Here is a 27208-nt window from a genome sequence, read left to right as displayed (position 1 = left end):
AAGTAAAAACAGCACAATTTCTTTTGCAATGAGTGGAACTTACTCATGAACATGCAGCTGATTGTGTTTACAAAATGAATGTCTCAGTAGTGTTCTTCGTAAATCATTGAATTTGACTGGAATTAAGTTTGGCTTTGTTGCGTGGCATAACATGTTTGCTCTAAATCGATAACAACGTCTTAAAAGGATATGCATTTCGGAGACTGGAGACAAACACAAATGACTGATGGGCATCAATCTCCTCATAGCCATTCATGGTAAGAGATTGAATAAATATAGTTCTCAAATGTCAAACATCGGACTGCGTGTGCAGTATACATTTACAGCCATGTGCGGTAGTGGTGAGGCACAACAGCTGTTTGCGCTGCTGTCACTGTCTGCAGGTGGCTGGGATACAGCTTTGGAGAAGCTTACTTAAGAGGGAAGACACAAACACAGACACATGTGTACGCTCATTCATGAACTGACATAGAATCAGCCAGGCTGAATTACTTTTAATATATTAGTCATTCCCTTCTGGCCTTATGGCTCTCCGCTCGTCCTCGATTGACCGTCTGAGACGCACGCAAATTATTAGACACGCACAAGAAATACTGCTGTATTTAACATTACGTGCAAAACTTGGTTTATGATAATCATAAGGTCATATTTAAACGGGATGCTTTGAATCCTGCAGAGAACTTGACACGATTTCTGTGGAAAAGCCATTTCTGGTCTGTTCTCAGAGGGTGGTGCAGTGTGAATGAGTGGTTTCCCTGCAGTTTCCTATCATGGTGTGTGAGCTGGTGTGTGTGTGTGACTTCAAAGCCTGTCTGCCCAGTCAGAGCTTTCTGGACAGTTTTAAACGAAAACACAGTCAGCGTGAGACACACACGCGAACGCACACACACACACACACATTCTCCGATACAACGTTACACACTTACATATGCACACAACTCCCTCAAAAGCGTTGTGGTGACTGGAGCTTGTTAGTAGTACAGCAGGGGAGGCCAGATGAAGCCGGCCTACACACCAGGTGCACACTATGGTCTGCTGCCCTTTATCTGACTTCTTATCTCAGGCTTTTCCACAGTGCCTTGAGTCTACTTTCCGCTTGCTTCTTTTTTGTCTCATATTCGCAGAAACGTTTTGCTGAACTTGAATTTTTCTTTGTCTCCGTCTCGTCCCTCCTGTCCCGCTTCTTTGTATTCCAGCAAAACCTTTGGCAATAAAAGAATAGTTTTATATGTGTGCCAATTAAAACTGACTCATTCTTCTTTGCAGCCCTTAACCGTACTGTCACCTGTTTCGTGGTTAAGTGTGCGCCTGTTTGGCAACTCGGGAGCTGCCCTCCACTCCGTACCTGTCTAACCCAGCTGATTGTACAGAGGAAAGGAGTGGGACTGAGTGCAGTCTAATCTGAAAGATTTAGTTGTGAAAGAAGAGCAAGATGGAGGGAGAGAGGCGGGGAGGGAGAGTAAACAACAGATGGTGGAAGCATGTTGCTGGTATTCGCAACAGCAGACGCTGTGCCAGCCCACCACTAGCCTCTTGCGAGGTTACTACGCAACGGTGACCGTGACGACATGGGGTCGCAGGTCTAGTGCCTCCTTGATGACAGCCCATAATGCCAGATTGTCATCCACATGCTGGGCCAGACTGGGCCAGCTGAGACACTCATACAAACACACTGAGAGTTTGTACAGTGTTGAGTAGTGTTTTCTTTGGCTGAAGTTTGGCAGGGATGACTCCGGAGTCTTTCGTACAGCGTCCACCCTTAACCCACCTGCCAGCCGCGATGACACACACTGAGGCAGCTGTCTGTGGCGTGTCTCTGTGTGTGTGTGTGTGTGTGTGTGTGTGTGTGTGTGTGTGTGTGTGTGTGTGTGTGTCCGAGCGCTGACTCCTCTCATGCTGAGGAGTGAACTGGCTAGTGGCACACATTGGCTGTCATGGCTGCCAGCTGCCATGATCTCATTCACAGTGAACCAAAAAAAAAAAGTCCTCACTGTCTGACTCTTTCAAGTGCTGGATGAAAATCAAGATTTCATTTTTAGATTTCGCGTTCGAAATAGGTTAAAGTCAGGGTAAGTCAGAGAGAATGCAGAATGTCCTTACAAAAATAAATTGTTGTGTGTGTGTGGGTGAATGAAGGGCATTAAAGTTTCACACAAAATTACACCATGACCTCAGTCTGTGGTGTGTCTGCTTTCGTTGGAATATTCATGCTCGTGTTATTAGTGTACAAACTGTATATTTAATATCAGTACTGTTCAAAATACTGTATTTTTGAGTAATACTAACAATGTAAGTAGTTATTCCACATAAGCCATTAAAGCATTTCCCTGTAAAGTAACTATAAATTATGGTGTTGTCAACTAGAAAGAGGCTTAACCTTCCGTTGTCGTAACATTTATGTTTCAACATGTTTGTGTACAGCGCAGTGTTGATGTGTAAATAAGATGTGCATCGCTACTCCTGATTTGTGAAATGCTCTTACCAGAAGCAGAAGAAGTGTCAGTTCTGCATACGCATAAAAAAAAGTATGCTTTGTGGGTTGTGGCAGGTGGGGTAAACACAAGAACCAGACATGCAGAGTTGTGTGATCCACTTCCTCGTCTGCCCATACTGTGACTGACTCTTTTCCTGTAAAGGAAGCACCAGCTGCTGTTCCTGGAAGAGATCACTCTGTCAGTTTAACCACACAGAACTGTCTGTATATGTGTGTACGTGTGATCATCTTTGTTCCGGCTCTGTGTGCTAAAATCATAGCATGTATGCTCATGATCGGTCATTAGCAGCTAACATTCCAACGGATATTATGTGACTGAGTTTACTAATTAAATTAAAAGCAATAGCACAGTCAGAGCGAAATAAATGGTAAAATAAACAAGGTACAAAAGTATAATGATCATAAGTGGAACACAAAGAGTCTGTTCACGGTCTGTTCTTTGCAAACACAGTGTCATCTATTCATCAAATAAACTAAAATAAAACTGGAAGTAAATTAAACTGAAACTGACCAAGATCTAAACTAAAACTCTAACACCCACGGGGGAAACTCATAAATTACGTCAAAACAAAAAACAATGCCACAAATCAAGTTGCCTGTTTCTACTCTGTCAAACAGAGGATTAGAAATAAATTATTACCTGGTGCTTAAGTTTTCCTTTCGCTGATATTTTTTGCTGACTCAAGCAATACTCATTAAAATTACATTATCCTAAATGAGAGTGTACCCGGTTCAGATCTGGGATATGTTGCACAACTGGGGAATGTTTGGAGGGTTGCACGTATGCGCCGGTGTTGCCGCATAAGACTGCTGGGGGGGCTGTAGGATGAGTCAGAGGAAATGTGTATTTGTGCCAGGGTGCGTGTGTGTTCATCCTGTTCATTGTTTATTCCTATGAAAACAAAGCCATACGACATCTGTGAAACAAGAAGTTTTGCCACCAGCACGCAGCCCTTTCGGTTCTCCTCTTAAGCGTGGGCGCTCTCGCAATGCAAGTAGCTCACACATCATTTTTAACGCTGTCTTTCCTGTCCTTTTCTCAACAGGAGTGGCAGCAGCTCTTGTCTTTCTGAAGAAATTTGTGGCATGAAACCAGATCATCGTTCATTTATTACCTCCTCCTTCGCCTCCCTTCACCACTCTCCAGTTAGGGACTCTTACCTTGGCTCCACCGCATTGATGAGGTAACGTCAAGCTCATCACAGCGCAGAATCCACCTGCACAGACATCCACCTTTCTGTCAACCCTTCCATCGCAGCCATGGGCCAGAAGATCTCTGGTGGCATTAAGTCGGTAGATGGTCGCGGGGAAAGCGGCAGCTCCCCGTCCTACCGGCCCACGGCTCATCGTCGGCAGCACCCGGAATTGAGGGGCCCGGATTTCTCCAAGCCTCCCAGGTTGGATCTCCTGCTAGATATGCCGTGCGCAGGACCGGAGACCATGCTCCGTCACGCGTGGAACCCCGATGACCGCTCCCTCAACATCTTCATCAAAGAGGAGGATAAACTGACGTTTCACCGTCACCCGGTCGCTCAGAGCACGGACTGCATCCGAGGGCGAGTTGGGTACACACGGGGTCTCCATGTGTGGAGGATCCACTGGCCTGCGAGGCAGCGAGGCACCCACGCTGTGGTTGGCGTTGCAACCTCGGAAGCTCCTCTTCATTCTGTTGGGTACACAGCGTTAGTGGGGTCAGACTGTGAGTCCTGGGGCTGGGATCTAGGACGCAATAGGCTCTACCATGACAGTAAGAACCGAGCCCACAGCACGCTGCCTTCTTATCCTTGTTTCCTGGAGCCAGAAGAGTCGTTCACGCTGCCGGACTCTTTGCTAGTGATTCTGGACATGGATGAGGGGACACTGAGCTTCATGGTGGATGGACAGTATTTAGGAGTTGCATTTAGAGGGCTGAAAGGAAAGAAGCTGTATCCCATTGTCAGTGCTGTATGGGGACATTGTGAGATCTCCATGAAGTACATCAACGGCTTGGATCGTAAGTAATCACATTCCGATGACATATTATAACACATTATGAACGTAATTCAGCATGCTGGGATTTCATCAAATCCTTTGATAAATGTGGGTGTGTTTTCATATTTAAGGCGAGGAAAAGCACCATTTTTCTTCTCTTAATTGAAAAAAATGTATCACCTCTAAATCATTTTGCAAAACGTTTCTGTTGATAGAAGAATACGAAACTAACTAAGCTAGTCTGGTTGGGACGTGTCACCATGAATCTTGGGTTGTGGTAAGATTTACAATGTGTTGTGTAACTCTGGAAATACAGAGGTTGCGGATTTGACACACTTTCTTTTGCAGCATACGGCGTGAAAGTTCTCGGTGTGAAAGTTAGTTCAAGTTCAGTTACAAGACAGAAATCACATATTCTGCAACACTGATTTCACAACACGGGTGCAAAGCAGCAGCATTTTTGAGGTGTTAAGAAGCAGTGTGTAGGACTTAGGGATCTATTAGCAGAAATGTAATATAATATTCAAAATTATGTTTCTGTTGGTGTTACAGTCTTGTGTTTGCTTATAGATGACCAGGACTGGGAATTTATTTTTTCTGTTTAGTTTAGTTGTTAACGGCAGACAGATTCAAACATCGATGAGGGACATTAGCACCCCAGTAGAACAGAAGATGATGGTTATCTTACATCTGTTTTGAGCTGACTGCTTTGTAGAGCCCCATAAACTGATTGTGATGCTCGTTTCCTGTTCAGTTTGGACCGTTTCAGTGATCAATGATTACTGTGGTCGCTTTCAAGGTTTTGTTTTGAACCAAATACTTCCTGGTTGTGTCAGCACAGTGATTCTCAAGAACTGTATATTACTATATCAGCTACAGTAAGTACATTTCTGTGGAAAAGTTGGACGTTAGTTTAGAGTTTAGTTTGTTTTCAGGACATCTCACTGTCTGCTCGTGACTGTTATGAGACATGGTCTCTCCCTCCCATTGCAGTCTAAACAGTGACTCTTTGAACAGCTTGTTAAAACAACACTTAGACAAACATCTTGGATACGTACACAGATGCAGACACACCTGCCAGTAAAGGAAAGTGTGTGTTATGAAAACATGCTCATGATGTGACTCTGGCTGTCTCCCTCCCTCTTAGTTTGCAGAACCCTGTGGTTCTTATTTGATATCCTAACAGGGTGTGTTTTTGTCTGTTAATCCTGCAGAAACCCATCTCTCTTTGTAGTTTGATACGTCTGATTTCTCTTTGCCCAATCTTCTCAAATTTCTTTTTGAAATACTCCTTAGAAGTTCTCAACCCTCATGGGACACCATGACATCAAAAGCCGCAACCCAGTTCTAAATTGGATGTTGTTGTCCTGAAATTGCAGCTGGCCAAATAGAATATGATCAGAATAATGAACAAAAAAAAAAACTTTTTTAAGAACTTTTTAAAGAATTTCTCATCTCTTAGCTTGCCTAAATGCATTTGAATGTCTTCTTACAGTCCATAGTTTGCAACTAGTTTACTTCAATGGAGCCAGTCACTCTGTGTGACGAGACATCTTGGAGAATATGGAGGATATAGAGTCTTTTAAAGTGCTTACTTCTATAAGCTATAGGCTTCATGCTGTGAAATGAGGTTTAACTGTAGGAAATGCTCAAAGCTTAACTCAGGGGAGAGATGGTTGAAATGCTCATGCTGATGTGTCTACCAGTGAAAGAGAAGATAAGAGGAGGGAAATGAAAAAGATGCATGTTTGTGGTCAGAATAGAAAAGACTCGAAGTCTGATGAGAACAACCAAGCGGTATCTTCTGAGGCTGAAAAATAAAGCTGAAGTGCGATAGTTCCTCCAATGGCCACTTGAGGTCAGATCCAAAAGTGAAAAAAAACGTTTGGTCCTACAAGAAACGAGAGCAAAGGGGCGTTAGTTAACGTACATTTACTGGAAAATCTGCTTATCGTGACTGTTAACTGTACCACAGTACGTCGAAGGCTGTTCAGTTGTACCTTCTCATGGGAGTCATGATGGACTCCACCCTCTCCTATCAGTCTCATATCAAATCTGTCAAAAAGGCCGCTTTCTACCACTTGAGGAATATCTCTCAGACTACGTTGGCTACACACATTCATCTTTTCTCGTCTGCACTACTCAAATGGAGTTCCCAGCAAAACCCTGGACAAGCTCCAGCACGTGCAGAACTCAGCTGCCAGGGTTCTCACTCACACTAAGTATTGGCACCGTATCACCCTCACCCGTCTTCACTGGCTCCCCGTCAAATATCGGATTTTCTATGGAGTCTTCCTCCCCATCTACAAATCCCATCATGCACTTGCCCTCAGCTACCTGTCCGACCTTCTTCACCAATACACTCCATCTCGGAACTTGTGGCCCCTTTGACATGGGTCTGCTGTCCCCCTTTGGGTAATTTGAAAGGCGCTATAGAAATTCAAATTCTTCTTCACAGTTAGCCGCTGTTCGCTAGCCCACCAAGTACTACAGTCAAGTAGCATTATGTCCGCCAAGTATTTAGAAATGTCTTTATTGCCAAAGGGGACCTCCTTTTGTCCTGGGTTCATCTCGGGTACCAATAGATGGACTGATGTGGCTTTGGAGCCGTGCGCTACCTAACGCTACTGATACGATGAACAGCTGCCATGGTAGCAGGAACTCATTCGGCATCCCCCGCCCACCAAAGTGCCACTCATTCTACACTTCTTTGGCCATTTTTGAAATAGCCACAAAGTTAGGTGGAGTCTGGTACTGGCAAGATGGTGGCAGCCAGAGACTCCACAATGTGCTTCAAAACCTATGAGTGATGTCACTGAGGGTTTCTCTGTTTGTATATACACAACTGAAAACGGTACAGTGAAATAATCTTCACATTTTAGCTTAACGTCGATTGTACTGACTATACACTAAGTAGCAGGCTACTTTCATTTAAACTTGTTTTTGTTCTTCTCTATTATCTAAAGAGATACTTTATTAGTCAGCCAGGCACAACCACATTCATAGCATGCAGAGAGATGGACACAAAGGCTTTATTGCGAAAGGGTTAATGGAGGGGAAATCCACTTGAGCCACCAAATCTAAAACAATACTTTTGGTTTCTTATTCCATTTAAACAGTCATTTGCTGAAAGGTCTTTTTATGTTATTAGAGGTTCAATCACTCCTTTGAATTTGCTGCAAAAGCTCTGGTGAGCGTAATGTCTGTAGATGTTAGTCAAAAGGTGAAGTAAATAGCCTCAGGGGTGCTTTCTTTGATGCGGAGTGGGCGAACAGGGTGTGATTACAGACTGTGTGGCAGCTTGGTTCAATATCAGTTTTGGACTGAAACGGTTCGTCTGCCCCGCAGATGACTCAAACAGTGGGAATGAAGTCATAATTGCAGTCTGTCTGTGAGGGGATGAGTGTGTGTGAATGGCAAACCCCGACTGTGTGGTCAGCTGAAGAAAACACACTGTATCACATTTAGCTGTTTTTATAGTAATGGACTAGTGTGTCCTATGTACGCGAGTCTATGCGCAGACAAATGTAACTTATAAACACAAGCGTGTATATGTGTGTGGTCATGAACGAATCCTCCAGGTACTTTGGTAATGACTTTATCTAACAGGGCTTCATACAAGAAGTGACGATTGGATTGTTTGTGAATTATTGATGTGAGAGGAAGCAACATGACTGGGGTGTATTAAAAAGAGATTTATAGACCCACCGGATCCTCGTCACACTGTTTGTTTTTTTTTTATCACTCCAGCTCAGCCCTGTTGCACCATGATCATCATTTTGCTCCACCTTAGATCATTGCTCCCATTCCTGCAGTAACACAACACACCAGCGAGGCATAAAGCCAACAGCACTTGGTGGTTTTTGTAAGATCACACACAGCAATCAGGGACGGATAAGTATGTGTAATAAGCACCAGTGCAAATAAATGCTGAGAGAGGTTGAAGCTGCATTATCCTGTAAACGTGCTATAAATTATTCATCCTTCCAGCACTCTTACTTCAAAGGATTTTCTCTTCCTCTATCTCCTTGTGAGCTCATCTCTGTCTGCCAGATATAGTATATTTCACTTAATTGATGCTGCGTTACATAAAATACACCTGTACCTAATTTAATTTGTTATACTGAAGTATGCATACCTAATGTGTGTTTGTATATGTGTGTGTTTTTCACACACACTTCTGTATTTTCTCCTTCTATAATTGTACCAATTAGAGATGCTTTGATTCGCTACAGTGAAAGCTGTCGTAGCTTTAGCCCTGATACGTGCCACTTCCTCTCTTTTTTTCCTCTTTCCTCTTGTACTCAAGCACATTGTGTCAAATACCACTGCAGAATTTAGTTCGACACGGCTTGCCTTATCCACCACTTTACAAACCACCCAGAATATAACTTCATTCTTGAATAATGAGACACCGCTGCTGGGAGCATATCAGAGTTATCAGGTAAAAACCATCAGATTTCTTGGATTGGTTTTGATCTCCGTTACATGGTCAATTTATTTCCTGTTGGTGAGATGAAAAAGCTGAAAAGTTGAACATTGAACAGCTGTGATATGATTCACCAGTAGAAGCCAGTATCAGCCACAGACACTTGACTGGCCCATTCGTCATTGCCTCATAGACTGTGAGGGAAGCAAAGAGAGGAGAAAACATTATTGAACAGAAAAGCTGGGTTAAAAACAAGGAAAGACAAACAAGCAGGACGTGGAGAAGAGTGACGAAATGGAGGAGAAACCGGCAGAGTTGAAACATCTGCAAAGACAGGAAGTGAAGTTTTATCTGGAGTAGGATGTGAACCCAACACAAAGGCAGTGAGAGGGAGGGATTAAACGATACGGAGAGCACGTTAGAGGAACGCTTGTGTGGGACAGTGATGTGATTGAGGCAGCATGACTGACACTCAGCTGATCACTTTTGTAAGGATTGACATATAAGTTTCAAAATTGCATTGCAACACATGCACTTCTACCCTACTAGTCCAGACTTTTGACTGATGTGTACGCTGGCACTGTTTTTCCTGCAAGGTGTGAAGAATGGCAAGAAATGTGGTAGACAAAGCAGACAAACACTATGAGATATATATGGCCAAAACAAGCACTAACACTCGGTTTTCTCTGGCAGGGATTAATTCATAGTTAAAAACACAAACGCGGGGTTATTCAAGCATCACATTCCAACAGATCTGCCAGCAAGAAGTGACCCACTTTTTTCTCCCATAAGCCGGCCTGACACTTTGACCTTCCTCCCATTCCTCTTCTGTTTAGTCTGCATCACATGAGCTTACATGCTCCAGGTCAGACCTAAGCCAGCTGCTGCTGCTGCATGTACACACATATTCACCAAAACTACAGAACAGAAGATCCATTCCAGTCAACTTAGTTTACATGAAGGTCACGCCAGCCTGACATACCAAGAAAGTGAGCTGCTATTTATCAGCTCTTTGGAAGATGTCACCCTTCTTCTTGATAGGAATTTGGGTGTAAGTGTTGTTTCACAAAAGATCACAAGAGAAAAAATAATCCTCCACTGCCTCTTGTCGTATTAAGTCAAGCAGATAATTCGAGTTTTGTCTACAGAGGTTCTGAGTTAGTCTATCAGACTTGTGTAGCGTCTGAAAGCATGTGAAACTTTCAAAACTAGTTTTCCAAAAGGGTTATCTTACAAATGCAGCACATAAAATACAGACTATCTGTATGTTGACGGCATGAAAGACAGTGGTTGGTTTGGGTGAACTGGTCCTACTAGCTCACAAGTAATGGCTTCTGTGTTACTGCACATATTTCCATCATATTTTTAAATCACATATCCTCCTGTTTGTTGCAGTGACTCAGCTGCCATAGTGCCAGTCTGGCACCAGTGCTCAGAGTTATACACTAACTGCTGGCTGTGTGATATTTGGGTCAGTGGGTTAGTGATTTAGCTTAACTTAGCTGCTAGCCTCAGGCAAAATTGCTTTTTACACCTCCCTGATTTGTAACTGTCTCACATGTGCACACTCCTCTCTCTTTGGCTGCTTTCTTTCCCTCTGAAGTGTTGGCTCCTGTGCATATCATTGAGTAACTTCTAAGATGTGTTTTTTTTTTCCCTTGTCAGGAAAGTATCTTTTCACAGCTGCAGCTTGTACGCTTGTGTTGCTTTCATTGTTTTTTTATGCCACGGTGCCTTTTTTAGTTAACTCCTCAAAAGAACCCAGAACGTAAAACGTTAATTTGTCCTCTCCTTAGAACTTCGGAGATTCTGGGGGATGAAAGACTACGATAAGATACGATGTGATACAATACGATACGATACGATACGATATGATATATGTGCTACTAGCATGTAGCATGACCCAGACTGAAGCAGCCTGAGGCATAATGTTTTAAATTTCCAACTGTTTTTGGCCTGCCATCCTTTGTTAATTGCCAGCTAATCAACTTGCCGCCTTCCTCTTTTTTGGGGTTTTATTGGCATTTGGCAAAACCCGCATGAAGGTGCAAGACTGCTGCCACCCACCTGCGCAGCTGATGTTGGTTATATGCTGTGACTCCAGATTCTACAAGTGTAGGTGTAATATGTTGTAGTAAAATGGTAGCGGTAGCGGTTGCATCATGGGTGTTTCATGACCACAGTAAAAGATTGAATAGCGGTACCACTCACTGTTTAGACACAGCAAGGAAAAGTTTAGATATTGTGTTTTTCTTTTGCAGCCAAACCCAGATTTCGAGACCCCTCTCATTTAATGTAGTTAATTTAAATTTCTGTGCATAATCAATCCAAAATAGATGGAACATTTTGTGTTTGCACCTGCATTATAAATTACATGGCACATTTTAGATGCTAATTGTCTTAATTCCATGTTGGCTAGAAGCCTGGCCGTGCACTTATGTTCCTTGACTTCACTCCTCTTGACTTATCGCGCCTGTGTTCAAATGTTCTCAAACTACCCAACAAGATTAAATGACATAGGAACAGTTCAGATTTAGGTTTTATATTGCCTCATTTTTCCTCCTTCTTCTTCTTCCGCTTTGAGACCTAAACACCCTCAGCTCTAGCAGGGAACCGTGGTGTCATTTCAGTGAGCTCACAATCAAATATTTAACAGCAGAGATGAGTTGAAGAGAGGGAAAAGGAGAAGGAAAAACATAAAAAATAAAAGGAGACAGAGAAAGAAAAAAAGGACCGGGGGTGCTGGTGACATGTAAAAGAACAAAGACACAGAAAACAGAAAAAACATGTATAATACAAAAGGTATGAGAAAAGAAGACAGTGATTTTCATATGCTTTCAGGAAAAATGGCGTAGAGGGTAAAACTGAAGGCTCAGGGGTGAGTAAGGAGAAGAAGAGGCCAAAATGGAGACTGTGAAAAGATAAATAAAATATATGGGCAAAGAGACGGAGGCAGCAGTGAGATGTGGGAATAAACGGCATTCATAGTGACAGCTGGAATGAAGAGTGGCAGAGACAGGCTGGTAAGACAAAGGCAGAGGCAGAGAAATCAGGGATGATGAGAGGTGTAAAGACAGAATGAGGGGCAAATTTAAAGTCATGTCAGGCCACTGGTGTCAAGTCTGTGAAGGTCACATAAACTGATAAATGATAGATGAATGAAGGAGCGTGTTTCAGACTCAGAAACTGTGTTAATGAAGAGCTGGAGGACAAAACTGATCAGTAAAGTGAATTAATGATTCTGCTCATATTCAAAGGCAAAGAGAATATATTCTCTGTGTTATTTTAAAACGTTAAAATGTAAAGCTCAAGCAAATAGTTTATTAACTATTAACTAAACTAAACTAACAGCCTGCAGCAGAACTCGCTGCTATGTGATACTCTGCTTAGGCACAGCTGTGTTTTGAGCCAACAGCTAACATGCTAACATTGACAGCAACAACCAGAATAATTAGTATTCATCAACTGACTAACATGACCAGTTACAGAGCCACATCTTCTCTGTGTAGCAGCGCAGTTCTTGGTCTTCTTCAGCAGAATAACCGCAACTTCAGAGTCCACTTTCATTCAAGCGCTTCCGAGAAAAATTGAAGTAACCTTTTCCGAGCTTAAGGTAGCCGACTTAAAATAGCTAAAGACCTGCTGTTGCAGTAAGTGGTGCCTTGGCCAGAGTAGATCATACAATTTTAATTTACAGTCTGGCGTCCTGGAATGATGGTTACAAGGTTCGCTGCTGACCTGGTTCACTCCTGAACTTTACACCATATTCCTAGACTGATGTTTAGCCATGCTCTAGATGAAATGGACTGTTTTAACATATCACATTCGGAAGTTATTTGTCTGCTTATAATGCCGCATGAACTCAAGCTGCTATATTCTGATAATCCTTTATTTAAGTTTTGACTTGATCAGACCAATTTCCTAAAGACTAGAGTCACTGCAGGACTCCAGAAATGTGCTGTGTATCTCCAGTGATGGTGTGGCCACTGGCTGTTATGTGTCTTTGCTCTGATTTTGCTTCTGTTGTTTTGTGTTTTTACTCACTGCCTCCACCACATTAATGGGCTTTTATTGTTCCCAGCACCCTGAGGCCAGAGTCATGTACACCTGCTCTCGCTAATGAGCGCTGTAACAAGTGCTTGACTTTCATTTTGTTTTCCCCTGTAAAGGACATAATGTCCACAACAAATGAATAAACATTAGCAACTTCCAAATGTAACTTTTACTCTATCTAGGAAACCAGTGCTTTCCTTATTCATAAGACGAATAGAAACAGAAATACAGTAGCTGTCTCTATAGCAGCCTGACTGCCAACACCTTCACCTTAGGTCCTAAATGATTAAAAGCATGGTGTTGATGGTGTACAAAGCGGTTACATTATACAAAGAACTTTATTGTCTGGTTCACTAATAAACTAGGCAGCCTCTTTTGAGTGAAGGAAAGGTCTCAGCGTAAAGGAATAATCAATTAAATTAAGATATGCATAATTTGTGCAGTTCTTTAGCTTCATTCAGATCTCAGCACCAAGTTTTAATTTGTCAGATATAGGAGTTGAGTGTAAAAACACTGTTACTTTTTATATTATATGCAGAAAAAAACAGTCGTCTTTGTATGTTAAATAAGCACAGTAACTCTGCCTTGTGTGTGCAGTGTGGTTAGTGTGACCCGCAGCAGCTTTTTAGCCGTTGCAGTTTGAGATATGGCATATTAAGGCCCAGACGCACCAAACCTACATCAAAGAACTCCCAGCAGTGGAGGCTGGCTATGGCGTCTCCTCACGTCTACAGTGTCTGGATCAAAAATTTCCACTTGAACTCTCTGTTAAGACTACAGCCAATGACCTGAAATGAAGGGATTTCCTTTTTAATGATGAACACAGACTACAACTACTTGTTCTCATTTTCAAACAAGAACAATGTCCTCTTGACAAGTTGTTCACTTAATTTCTTCTCCTCCTCTGCACTGGTTCATTTAGAACATCCAATAATAGGAATGAACAGTGAATCGCAGTGACCTGTCCCTTAGACAGCGGTCCAACTTGTGCTAACATCGCGTGACACTGTGGAAAAAGAAGAGCCATCACGGACCTTAAACATAAAGGTCTTTACAACCACAACGCCCACTAGACAGACTTTATACTTAGCACAAGCACATCATTTCTCACTGCTAATTTAGAACTTGTTTTCTTCTAGTGTGCCAGCTATTTGTTGTTTCTTAGCTAACTGGCTTAACGATTGTCTAGCGATTATTTTACCCTACATTTAGAATTCTTGTTGTTGCGCAACATTTTAAATGTTTCTACATTGCATGATTCTTTAGCTAACCTCATCATTTCCATTTAGTCTCTAACACATTGCAGTTCACATTAATGCAATTGTACTAAACCTGCGCTACAGAAAGATTGATGAGATGATAGAAAGCTATAAACAGGTAGAGAGATGCAATGCCACAGTAGGAGACATTGATTGTGATACCCTGAATGCTGGTGGTTTTCAGGGAGGAGGTAGCCTACATAGGAAGCTGAACTGTTAGCATTTCCCAAATGTGCTGCTAGTATATTTGTTAAAAACCCTGCTATTGCTTGCAATGGTTTTGTGTAAAAACTGAGTGACTCCGATGCTGAGAAGATGAGAGGCCGACTGAATTACTGCAGAAAGAAAACCACAGTGATTTCACACCTGATTATCTCCCTATTTATCCAGCCTCTCTGTCAGGACCGATCCATTTCCACTCATCTGCTCCATCCCATGTGTGTTTACGTGTGTGTGCGTGTCGCACAGTCATCTTCGCTGTGTTCAGACCTTACCTCTTTTTTTAAACCAGGTCAATCTCTGTGAGACTCATTTAATTGCAATTAATGTCGAGAAAACTGCCCATTACAGCACTGAAGCACCTTTCGGCAGACCGTTTTTGCTTTGCAGTCAGTTACGAAGCACAACACCAGCAGGCAGAGATTCAAAGAAATGCATGGGAGAAAGAAAGGCTTTTGAGCTGAAATCGGTTTTGAAAGCTCAGCAGTTGCTTTTTACAAACCCATAAATCCCTTGTTTAGTGCTGCCACAGACAAGACTGTGATTGTGAGCCTCGCTATTCCCAGACACAAGTGCCTTCTTTGGAAGAGGGTTTTATAGGGACAGAAGAGGGAGAGGAGTATTATCTTCCCCCGTCTGAAACACGCTAAAAAAACGAAAACATTGTGGCGTGCAGTGTTTTTCACTGGAGAATAATGCATTTCACAAAGGAGAAGTTTGAAAAAAGATTCTGACGCTTCGGTGTTTGGTGACCATTGATTCAGAACATCATTGTTTTCATTTATTAAATCTGCCACCAACGAACACTCACGGACCCACAGGTCCAGTATTATTAGCAGGTCCATCCAATCACGCTGCAGCTTTGTAATGAACGAGAGCAAGATAATCCTCCACAATCTTCATCTCCTTCACTCTTTGTTCAGGAAGCTGTAGGCTCGGCCTCTAATCAACGCTTCAATTTGGCCTCCTGACATTACCAATTTACTGGCAGGCTGGATTCCTTTGTGCGCTCTCGTGTTTTCAGTTCTATTTAAAGGTCTCTTGGCCCACTCTCCTCCTCTCTTTTGGTATTCTTCTCGCTGCTGAATTAAACCCATTCCCTTTATTCAACTGTTCATTTGTTCATTCACTTATTTTACAGATTTTTTGTGGCACTGCCAAATCAGATTTGTGCTTCCAGTTTTGTAAAGGAGCACTTTGTTGTTGCGCTAGGAGTTGAGTTAAATGCACCTGAGTGCTTTGAGAGCTTGTAGTCTATTAACATTGCTCCCTGTCTTGGCTGTTGTTTTCCTCTCGAAGGATAAAGACCAGAGAACCAGAGTCTATGAACTCACTCTGTTCCTGTTAAAAGCGAATTGCGTTTTTTCCAAGACAAACCTCGGTTTAGTGATAAGAATCATGTCATGACTGCTCATCATGTGAAAGGGTTGATCCTGTCTTTGGCAACGAAGCAGAGGCGTGATGTAAGTCTTTCATGTTAACGTCCAGGAAAACCCTTCTTTTCACATTTTTAATCCTGGAGAGAAGACAGAGCTTGTTTGGCCTTAGTCAGCAATTTCCTCATTCGCACTGACGCAGTTTCCCACCTTCACACATGGGTAGTCCTCTTTTGTTTGGAGCTGAGCAGCTTTACTGGACCTGTTTAGGATAGTATGTCCTGTCTCTCTCCCTTTTTATTCTGTCTAAGAAGCGACATTAGTCACTTTTTCAGAATTCCCCTGTTAGTAAACAGCAGGTTACTCATAGACATGTTAACACACAATTACTGGCAACATGCTTACTTGTACATTAGTAATATGCTGCACATCCACTGTCCGATTTTCCCCCATTCACAAGCCTGTTTGTTGCCTATTTTAACTGTATTCTGCATCACTCAGCACCGGATTTCCCACGTGATAAATAAAGTAACTATCTAATCTAAAAGACATGTGTTAAATGCATTAAAGGTATATTATTTCTATTTTAACACACTTGAGTAGCGGATGATTTTAACGCAGATTTTTATTGGCGTTTCATAGAAATCAACTTTGTTAACCCGCACGTTAGATTTCATTGAGATAATTTGCAATTCATCACAAACCTCAAAGACATTTTTGTTTGCTAAAGGCCAATGTTTTGTTGGCTTTGAAACACCAAAGACATCTTCAACAATAACCTTGTGTTATACATGGGAGTGTGCCGGCAATTCTGCTTGGTCCTAGACAGACAATTGGTGGAGAAAACAACTGTGTTGAGTTCCCATATGATGAGAGTGAAGGTGACATGTCCAGGCCTAAATGTCATTACTGACTTGTATGACTTTTATATGAGAAATAAATGTGATACAGATACTTAAAGAACACTTACAGTCGTTTCACCCTCTCTACTTACTATATATTTTTTTGACTACTATTGAATTTGTCTGTTATTCAGTAGCTCAATCTCTCTCTCTCTTTCTTTATTTATTTGTTTTTTTAATAGTTTATATAGGATTATTCTTTTAATATAGTTGCACTGCAAACCGAGCGGGGACAAAGGTAATAAAAGTCCTGTGAAGCATTTATTTGAGGATATTGTTTTACCATCTGGCGCCATTCCCTTTAGTGGTGTCCACTCTTTTTTCCAGTGTTATGATCTCCTGTAGAATCCATCTCTGCCTGTGTTTCTAGTGTCATGTTTCCTTCTCGTGTGTGTTTTTTGTCACTTGTTTTTCTGCCTACACTCTTTCTCCCCACTGTGCTGCCTTGTCTTCCTCTGCTGTCCTCTGTTTCATCTGTCACACTTTGTAGTTATCCATCACTTTATATCTGTATCTAATTCACATTGCCCCTGCATCACCTCAACTTCATCTGGGCTCAGCCCCTGTGCAGCTACTGTAGCTTGATCTCTTGGCTGGTACATCTGTCGTGTGGTCTGACCCCGCACTACTAGAAGTGAAGACTGTTACGCACTTACACATGCACTGCCTGGCCAAAAAAAACTAAGGGATTTAACTAAGCAAATAGTACGAGTCTCCTATTGGATAATTACTGCATGTGTATTTATTTATTTAACCCCAACTAATGCAGTGTTCTCATATTATTTGCGTTACATTGTTTCAGAAATGGCTCCTGTGTAATTCAGATGTTGCAGTAATAGTATAAACTAGTATAACCTTAAGGTCTATAAACTTGTAAATCTGTCTCATTCGCCTTCATAGAAGAACTGATTATGACAAATACTTGATCAGTGTTCATCAATCTTGTGTGTGATGGATGCCTGTAATGTATTAAGGACATATTTGCTGAGTGCACCAGAGCTGGATATGCAGAGGAAGTCACCTTGTGTTAAATCATTATTGGCAGAGGGTATGAAGCTGCAATGCAGATCATTTCACTTGGACGTCTTTAAATCAGATAGTGAATGACTTGTTTATGAGCCTGAAGGTAGGGGAAAGAGAGTGAGTAAGTGGAGATGTGTCAAGACGGTGTGTAATGTTGTGGTGTATTTTCGTGTAGACTCGCATAAACTACTGCAGTATCTGCCATGAAATTAAATACACAAGGCAGCGCTCATTGTCTCTTGAGTGCAGACAATTGGAGGCTTACTGAACAGCACATAGTCGGATCAAACAGAGCAGTTAGAAGGAAGAGAGTATCTCATATTTATTTGTCTTGTGTGCGCACACAAGTTCATGCCCGTGGGTCACAGTCACATGACTGGTGGTAATGCACCAAGAAATGAAGCGATGCGTCAGCAAAAGCTGGAAGAGGGATGACGGCTTGACTGTAAACCTCGATCTCAGCAGTACCGAAAATCAAAGTGTTAAAAGAGGAGAACACATTTGGTATAAATAAATTATATTTTCCAGTTTGGATTAACATAGGATCATCCTGTGACCAGTCTTTGTGCCACTAGTTACATGTTGAAGCTATAAATAGAGTTTGTATCAAACGCAACTTCCCTGAGCAATGATTTTTTTAATACCAATAGTAGTACAATCTGTGTTTCCCAATAACTGTGGTCTTCCGTCTTGTGATTACACTACAACATTCAGAAACCGCTGAAAACACAACATGTGCGTATGCAAAGTACACCAGATAAATATCAACAACATCTTCATGAACACATTTCAGATTGATTGATCAGTGTGCTCAGTACTAGTTAACCTCTTCACTAATACTATTACTGCTCTGATAGTCACATCCTGTTTGTATGTTATCCCGGTGGCTTTAAAAAAAATGTAGGTAAAGGTGAAGCCCTTTATTTTGTCATTATACCGGTACATATGTACAACGAAATTACACTGGGTTAGTCGTGAGTCATTGTGGCTGAGCACGCCATTGTGGGCCAACCTCACACGTCACCTAGCAACCACGATTTGACACTTTTTTTTTTTTACACTTTTTACCTTAGGTGCAGCAAACCCTATTCCAAAGAGTAGCACCTACATTGACATAAATTAATCAGGCAACATCAGAAACTTGGAGTCCGTTCCTCAACCGAAAGTATTGGACAGTTGTGTTGAGAATCTAAAGACACCAATCAGTTTTTCATGTTGGAAATTTAAATGATGTCTTAGACATTGTTAGCTGGACAGCAGCAGCTAAATAAACTGATGAGTTTTTCATTCATTCATGATTTTGCAGAGATATGCAGAAACATAGAGAGGAATGGCCTGAGGTAAGAAAGCTGACACCGGTAGACTACAGTTTCACTAGACCGTGTCGATTGTCTCCTTCATCTGGTGCTTTCAAAGAGAAAATCACACTGGTGCGTCCTGCTGCTGCCGCCACTGTTGCTCTGAGAAGAGAACATTTTTTTGCACTCAAGAAATGTTTAGTGCCGAAAGTTAAAAATATTTCAGCTTTTAGCTCAGGAATGCTGAACATAAAATGGGTTGTCAGTCGTTTCATAGCAACAGCGGTAGCCATGACGAGAGCTTCCCCCGAGCAGATGTTGCAATGCCAGATAAAAAAAAGTAAGAGAAGCACACACAAAATCTGAGAAGTAACAAACATTTTAATTGATTCTTTAACATGGAAAATGTTCACTGATTTAAATGGTTTAATGGCTTTTTGTGTTAAATTTGTTAAATTATTCAGGGGGGGGGGGGTTGCATAACTCAGCTCTGAGAAAACCTCTAGCAAAATAACTTTGCCATAAAATGTGTAGAGACATGCCTGCAGACTTTGTTCCCAACTGAAAATACTTGCAAATCAATTCATTGATAACTAGATAGAAAAAGTCTAGCTGAGAAAAACTGACGGCTGAAATCATTATCTGGGTTGGTGGTAAGTTCCAATCAAACTATCGGCGTCTTGTGTCCTGAAGTGAAAAATGTCTTGTTTCACAGCAGCTTCTCCATTCCAATGAAAAAAAGTTGGAGGGAAATCAAATGTAATGTATGCACTTGTTCTCCAATGATGGCCACTAATTAATGCTGTTTTTGAAATGCTTGCTTTGCTTCAACTTTAGAAACTACCAACCCGGACAGTTCACTTCTTTTAGCTACTCTATAGTTTAAACAACACAGGGATTCAGAGATTTGATCTGCATTCAAAACAGGCTTTTCCGTCTCTGCCTGATGTCCCAGGCCAAGAGTGATCTAGCTGGTTACATCTAGACTGACCTTGCATGGCATCATGACTGTGAGCCAGAGATGAGGATTAACGGTCTGTGTCAGTCGAGGAGAGACGACAACTCCCTAAAGCCAACTGACAATTGGTTCAGATGAAATGAAATGGGTGGCAGACGACTCGTTCGTCAGCCCTGGCTAAGAGCCTGCAGTGAACTGGGGCCAAATTAATCTGATATATAAATTAAAATTTCAGAATAGAAAAGAATAATAATGACTATTTCAGTGCTGTGCAGGGATTTTTCTTTATTACTATTTTCTTTTTTTGCTGCCTCCCGCAACAAAGAAAACAGGAGTTTAATTACTTTTGTGTTAGATTGTTGCACATTCTCAGGATTATTAAGTTCCCAGAGTTTGGAAATGTGCTGTATGTAATTAGGCAGAATGCTGAGGTCTGAGATCTATTATTTTGGAAGAAAAAAACACAATACATGAATAATGCTTCAGTCCCTTTGTTTTCCTTGAATGTGAAATTTTTGAAAATGTGCATAATCACTTCTTGTAGAGAGAAGATTGAGACTTCTATTGTGTCTATGCTAAAGCTGCCAAGTATAAAGGTGACTAGGTAAAAGGGACATGATTTCATGGTACGAAAAAATAGATGAGTGTCACAGGTGGAGTGTCTTGTCTATGATCTGTCTATTTAGTCGAGTCTCCTGATTGGCTGACCTTCATTCCCTATCACTCCAGTCTTTTCCACCTGTCCTCCTCACTACCCTTGGTGCTAAGCTCCACTCCTCTCTTCATCTTCCTCTCTGTTTATCTTCCTCCTCGTTCCCTGGCTCTTCCTTCAGTCTTCGTCTCCAACCTCTGCTCCTGTTCTGGCTCTCCTTTAACTTTTGTCTCGGCTGTCTCTTGATTTTTCCTTGCACCTCCCTCATCAGTGTCTGCCTCCAGCCAAGCTTTTAGCTGCTGCTCTTTGTGACTCCATTCCTCCTCCGGCCTTTGGTGCATGTGAAAGTCGAAGTGTCATCTTCTATTCTCCTGCAGCACGTGTTTCATTTTATTCAGCAGCTCTCTCTCGCCTGCTTCTCCTTCCCTTCTCCCATTTGTCTAACCTCCTCTACTTCCCGTCCCCTTGTCATTTTTCTTCCACCAAAGTCCCTTCTTGTTTCCTTCCACCTCCATTCACCTCCTCCTTGAATCCTTCTCGCTTGCCAGTGACAGCTGCCTTGTTATCAAACTCGTCGTAGCGATGGCAACACGCCTACATCAGCCAAGACATGGTGGGGCTTCCTCTACACTGCGCCCTCTTCCCTTCAACAAAAGTGAACAACACAATTATGTGTTTCCAGACTGCAGAGGTGAAGACCTCCATCCTTCTCTCCGCTGTCGTCCTCTGAGCCTCAGTGGTCCAGCGGAGGACTTACTAACAGAACTCTATGAGGTCTTTCTGTATTCCACAAAGTCACGGCGCTCTCAACAGCTCAATTTTCTCCTTTTGATAAACAGACACCTCAGATGAACCCCGACCTTCCAGTCAAGTGACGTCCGTCACTGACGGCAGTAGCAGCTGTACCAGCCCCGCCTCGTCTCGTGTCAAAAATCTGACCTCGGCCCAGCAGGGTTTTAGCAGTGGAGCTTTTGTGTGTCCATCTGGGACCGAGGCTGGTACAAGGAGAGGAGCTTTAGATCTGGAGGCCCGGCTGTCTTTGGCTTGAATACTGTTGAGCGTACCATTTAGTATACTCGTTACTGATCCGTCAATTACCGAAGTCGAGAAACATTATGACTGTGTTGAGAGTAGGAAGTGAATCACACCCGCCCACGAGCAAGTTCAGTATGTCTTACACCTCACACAAGTCATATCCATCTCATTATCTCATAGAAATTTACTACAAATGTACTTTTCTTTTTTCTTCCCTTCTCTGTTTTTCACAGAAGATGATTCACTGCCATGAGCGTTGCTTTAATGAGAAAACATTTAACTACAGAACAATTTAGGGTTTGTTCTGATTGAATTCTACTACAGCGAGGATCTCTGAACATAGATTTACAGGAGACATAAGATATATCCTTAAGTCTTGTTTGTCTCTGTGGCTGCACCCTCGGTGACTATTTGATGATTTACAGTAGCTGAAACACCTCTGGAACGTAAAACTATCAAACGTTTTAGTTTGTTAGTTAGTACTTCAGTGATGGAGGATGCATCAGCAGTACAATGGAGGTGTCAGCGTCACATCAGTTAACAGAAAAAAAGGTTCCCAGCACATCGAGATACTGTAGAAGCTACAGCAGCTGATATTCAGCGCTCTGTAAATCTCTCTCTCGGTTTCAGGGCTCACATGTTTGGTCCGTCTGCAGCCTTAATCTGAGCCCACGCACCTCACAGATTATAGTTTACTCTGTGAATGCGTGCCTGTGTTTTGACACTGGCGTGCCTTCAGATGACAGTGTGTGCCCTTTTGCGCCTGTTTGTGTCATTTATAAAGGCTGCACGGAGCTCTAAGTTTTGCTACCGCTTCTCTAGCATCTCTAGCATGCATTGTGCTTAACACAAGGCATTTTACTTTAAAGACAAGCTCTACTTATTTAAGGTTCCAGTACGTTTGTGTGTGGTTGCTGTAGTATCCAACAGCTTAGGTGGAAGAGGAGATAAACATTAGTGTTTATGATACATAGCGTACAGCCGCATTGTACTCGCTGTGAAGCTCTTCTACTGCTTCCTGTACATCAGCTGATTCCTAATTTAAAACCAGGAAGGTGGAGTATTACACTCCAATGTAAAGTTACACCTTTCTGTCTCGTTACTCCGGTTCCTCTTACCTCACTCTGTTTTTTGTTCCTACCCCTCTTCTTCTCCTGCTTCAGTGTGTCTGTGTGTGTGTGTGTTCACGTGTGCACGTCAACACACACTCTGACCTGACAGGTAAAGCCGACACAGGATCAGCCGGGTTCCTGTCTCATTCCGTCTCCAACTGGTTGCTGGCTGAAGCCCACCTGCACACGTGTGACGGCTCATGCTTAAGTGTGTTAATGCACTCGTGACTGTGTGTGTGTGTGTGTGTGTTATATTCCCTTTTCTTACACGTAATCTGTGATGCTGCAGTAGCAAAGTTTTCCTATGTCTCTTCCAACTTTCTCCTTTGCAATAGTTTTTTCTTCTTTCATGTTTTCTTTGTCAGCTTCTACATCACCTGGTTTGTTTTGATCTCTCTGTCTTTGTCCTTTTATCCAACACACACAGACACACACACACACACATCCACACACGGTGACCTTTCCTGGTTGTTCACATAATTAGGTTACCTTGTCTAATGAGGCATTTTCTGAGTTTTTACAGATTTTTTACCTGCTCATGTGCTAATAATAATAATAATAATGAGGACCATATGAAATAAGATGTGTAAGACCAGCATTTTCTCTCTGATTGGTCAACTGCAGTAGTTCGAGCTGGAATCGTCCATACGTGATCTAAATGAGGCCAATGGGAGACCAAACTGAAACTGTAACTTGCCGGTCAATAAACCAAAAAAACAATCCGCTAAAACCGATTAGAAGGCTACAGATAGACTGTAGTAGCTATGCAGCATTTTGTAATAACCCCATTTTGGTCGTTCTCTATATATGTTTTTTATGTTTCAGTCTTGATTTATCTGAGTAATGTATAAGTCTTGATCAGGGCAGCTTTAAGCCACCACTTTTCCTTGCTCATTACACCTCAACATTTGGATGATCACACGTTTTCTGATGTCTTTGCTCATGTCAGTATATTTTAAATACACACCAATAAAGTGCCACAGTGTGTGTGCACTGTGTAGTAACACACACAGATGACTGACTTTTAACTGACGCAATCCGTAAATTATGCCAGTTTTCCTCTAATATTGACATTTTTACGAACAAAGTCTTCCACTTCACAGTTTATTACTGTCAACGATATCTGAGGGTCAGAAAGACCGACCGCTCTCTCTCATATTTACCACCCTCTCTCTTTTTGTTCATCCTCTCCTCTCATCTCATGACCCCCCTCACATCTTCTCTGCTTCATCTCCTCTGCTCTTTTCTCCCGTTCTTCACCCCTGTCCTCCTCCCCCTGCTCCCTTTATATTTCCACCTCTCTTTCACATCTGTCCTCCTCCTCTTTCTCTTATCTCTTTGCCTCTCATCCCTGAGGAGACGGTGCACAGTGGATTTACAGTAATGCAGCATGGTAAAGAGAGAACAGGGCTTTAAAAAGAAACACCAGCCTGGCTTGTATTACCACCAACTCCGCTCCACTAGCCAGCTCTGCCCACAGTGCCTATCTTTCTGTGTGACACTAATGTGGCCAGTAAGATATGAGTCATACCACAGGATCTGCGATCTGCACAAACAATTTAAGCCAAATATCTCAAGATGGAGTTTGCACAGGGAGGATTTGAAAAAGAAAAAAGGATTTTCACACTCCTCACTTCTAAATCCGTGTGGGACGGACTTAAAACAACTTTGTTTGTAGCCATTAGCCCTCCCACCCTGTGGCTGGATCCTTTTTTTAGTACAAAAGAGCTTCTAACAAATCCTCCATGGATTGTAGCAACAGTACTGCATTAGTTCTGCTCCGTGGCTGCTTCAGTGTGTCTTAAAGTGTGATTGTGGTAAAAACTGCTGGTGTTTCACAATGAGCTAAGGAAGAGGATACAGGACACCACCGGAGGTGAATTAGTTATGGATAACGCAAACTTCCCTCCGTAGCCATGAAGGACGTCGGAGTCTGGCCGAGTTTAACATCTAGCGTTTTCAAAAAGGAGGACACTGAGCTCAGAGAGTAAAGATACAACTCCTGCTCACCTCTACTTTTCCTTTGTACAAGTTTATACAGCTTCGCTCTCTGTTGCGGCAGGAGTACCTTAAACTCACCTTCTCATTCCTGGTTAGGTTTATATTTTTCACATGAAGCATTAAAATGTTGTCTTAACTGCACTGCTGGCATCTCGCCATGTGTTGGTGTTTTGAAAGTCAGTGAACGCCACTGGCAAAAAGACCTGGTCTAATTGCAACACCAACACTTTGCTGGTCTGGAACTAAGAGCCACTTACATTAAAGCCTGGGGGAAGCTTATTGTAATCAACAAGACCCGATAGATTCTGAAGAAGGATTAGAACCAGAGCTCCAGGAACTAAAATCAAAGCCACAGTGCCATCTCCTTGCAACATGGCTCTCGACATATTCTGAATAAACCAGGGAGCGTTACGAACACAGAGGATCATTTATGTCCCATCTCCCAGTGACGAGACTCAACCACAGATAGACTTTCATTTCTAATTTTTATCTAATTTGAACCAACCCCGGCACCGGCACAGCCCTGAACTACCACCTGGCTCACATTGTCAGAAGGGGTTGAGGTTGATATTGTTCAGCACATATGCACCAGGACTATAAACTTAAAGGCAAAGTTATTTATTTTTTTTTTTTGGCCTAATTTTGTCCAAATTCAACAATAGCGTTTCAGCACGTTGTAATTGTTGTTGTTATTACAGGACACTTGACTTCTGCTTTATGGAGTGTTGCTGTTTTGTGTGTTCCTATTGGTTACTGTATATACGTCATGTGTGTTCACATCCCATTGCTAGTTAATAACCGTGCTGAAGTAACATTTGTTTGAAGGAGGGGGTGGAACTATGGCGCCTTAACAAGATTTTTTAAATTAAACTCTAAATTAAAAAGGTATCTGATCTACTTAAGTTTAAAAGACATAAAGTTTCAAGGCTTTGGATGCAAAATCAAAACAACTCTTCATCTGACGAGATTAAAGCCTTTGGTAATAATAAAGCAGCTTTGTAACAGAAGATTCATCCAGTTTTGTATCAATATGACAATTAAAGCCCTGTCACAAAAGTGTTGAAGCATCTACCTAATTAGCTGCGTATTCTTGTAAAGTTTTTTTTTTTTTCTAATTTCAGTCAGCCATCGTGACAGAGGACATGCTTCTCAAATTGAGGATACATACAAACACTTTCTTCACTGCATGAGAGAGACATGAAAATCTCAAAACATTTTATTTGACTCTGGTATGAGCCCTGTTTGCTGTTACATTAGTTCTGTTGTCTGGTGTCGTGGCTTCTAAAATTTTATTATTATTATCATGATATGTGATGATGCTTCAGGAAAGGCTTGTTTTGTACAATATATAGACATAACATTTGGATTTTTTTGGTACATGTTTTAGTATTTGGTGCAGCAAACCCAATTTCGTGTGTAGTAACAAAGAAAAGTCCAATACCCAGCCTTACTCGAACCTCCGTTGGGTTTATTTGCCCTTGACCAAGCTCAAAGCCTATTTCATTCTGTTTGTTTACTTCACACCATTTCAGTTTTTCTGATGTTCCTCAATTTAGAGACGTGCGCATGTATTGGTCCGTTTGATTTCCTGTATGTGTGACCTTGCATTTGTTTGTTCTCTTTGTGTCCGTTTCTCTACCTGTCAACAGCTTTGTGGATTTCCTTTGAGTAAATGTTTGTTCCTTTTGCGTGTTTCATGTTAACAGAGAAAACACATTGGGGCTGGTCAATGGCAGGACGTCAGATTTGGGGTGAAAGAGCACGTGATACATTATTGAGCTGTTGGCTATTTTAACCTTTATCCATATTTCACCTGTGTTGTCGCGTGAAAACCTCACAACTGACATGTTCTTCATTTTCATATCATATTGACTTTAATTAAAGGATTAAAGGATTACACGCTCCTTCAACCTCTGGGGCTTAGAAGGCGCTTCCAAAACTGACGGGATAATGATAAAAGATGCTTTGTCATCGAGCTAAACACAGGCCTGATTTTCTGTCTCTTACTGACATTTTGAGATAAAGCGGCTTTCACACAACAGATCAAGCACTGTGACCTTGGAGCGCATGAAGAGGAAAAAGGATCAAATGTAGAGTCGAAAGAGGGGCAGGCGAAAAAGCAGGCAGAGCGGGGTTCTTCCGCGCTGACGGACGAGCATCGCTGGAGGAAACAGGAGATAGGTGTACTGTTACAGACGAGATGAAGCTGTGGAAAGAGAGGGAGGACGACTTAAGGGAGAGAAGAAGAAAAGGATCATGTTTTGCTTAGAGCTCTGTTCTCTCTGTAGCTCGTGTGTTTGTCATCTCCAGGCTGTATGGTTAAAGCAGTTTGAAACATGGCACAACTCGGACTGAACTTAAATGTCATGGTTTTTTTTTTCTTTTCTTCTTCTTCTTTCACTGGCGTACTTGCTGCCAACAGTGTG

The 27208-nt window shown here is 42.0% G+C and overlaps 1 protein-coding gene across 3 annotated transcripts in view; it reads left to right on the top strand.

Moving 5' to 3' along the window:
- The window catches only part of LOC125011207 (SPRY domain-containing SOCS box protein 4-like), a 62382-nt gene that overhangs the window by 26746 nt on the left and 8428 nt on the right, over positions 1 to 27208 (top strand). For all 3 annotated transcript variants that reach the window (XM_047590295.1, XM_047590298.1, XM_047590296.1), the window contains exon 2: positions 3541 to 4487. In XM_047590295.1, the coding sequence (XP_047446251.1) occupies positions 3755 to 4487 (733 nt within the window). In that variant the 5' untranslated portion in view covers positions 3541 to 3754. The remainder of the gene's footprint in view (positions 1 to 3540; positions 4488 to 27208) is intronic.

Source organism: Mugil cephalus, chromosome 7, assembly GCF_022458985.1.
Source record: "Mugil cephalus isolate CIBA_MC_2020 chromosome 7, CIBA_Mcephalus_1.1, whole genome shotgun sequence".
In the NCBI taxonomy this organism is placed as follows: Eukaryota; Metazoa; Chordata; class Actinopteri; order Mugiliformes; family Mugilidae; genus Mugil; species Mugil cephalus.
Note: the sequence above shows the minus strand (reverse complement) of the source record. Positions and strands in the feature narration are given on the sequence as shown.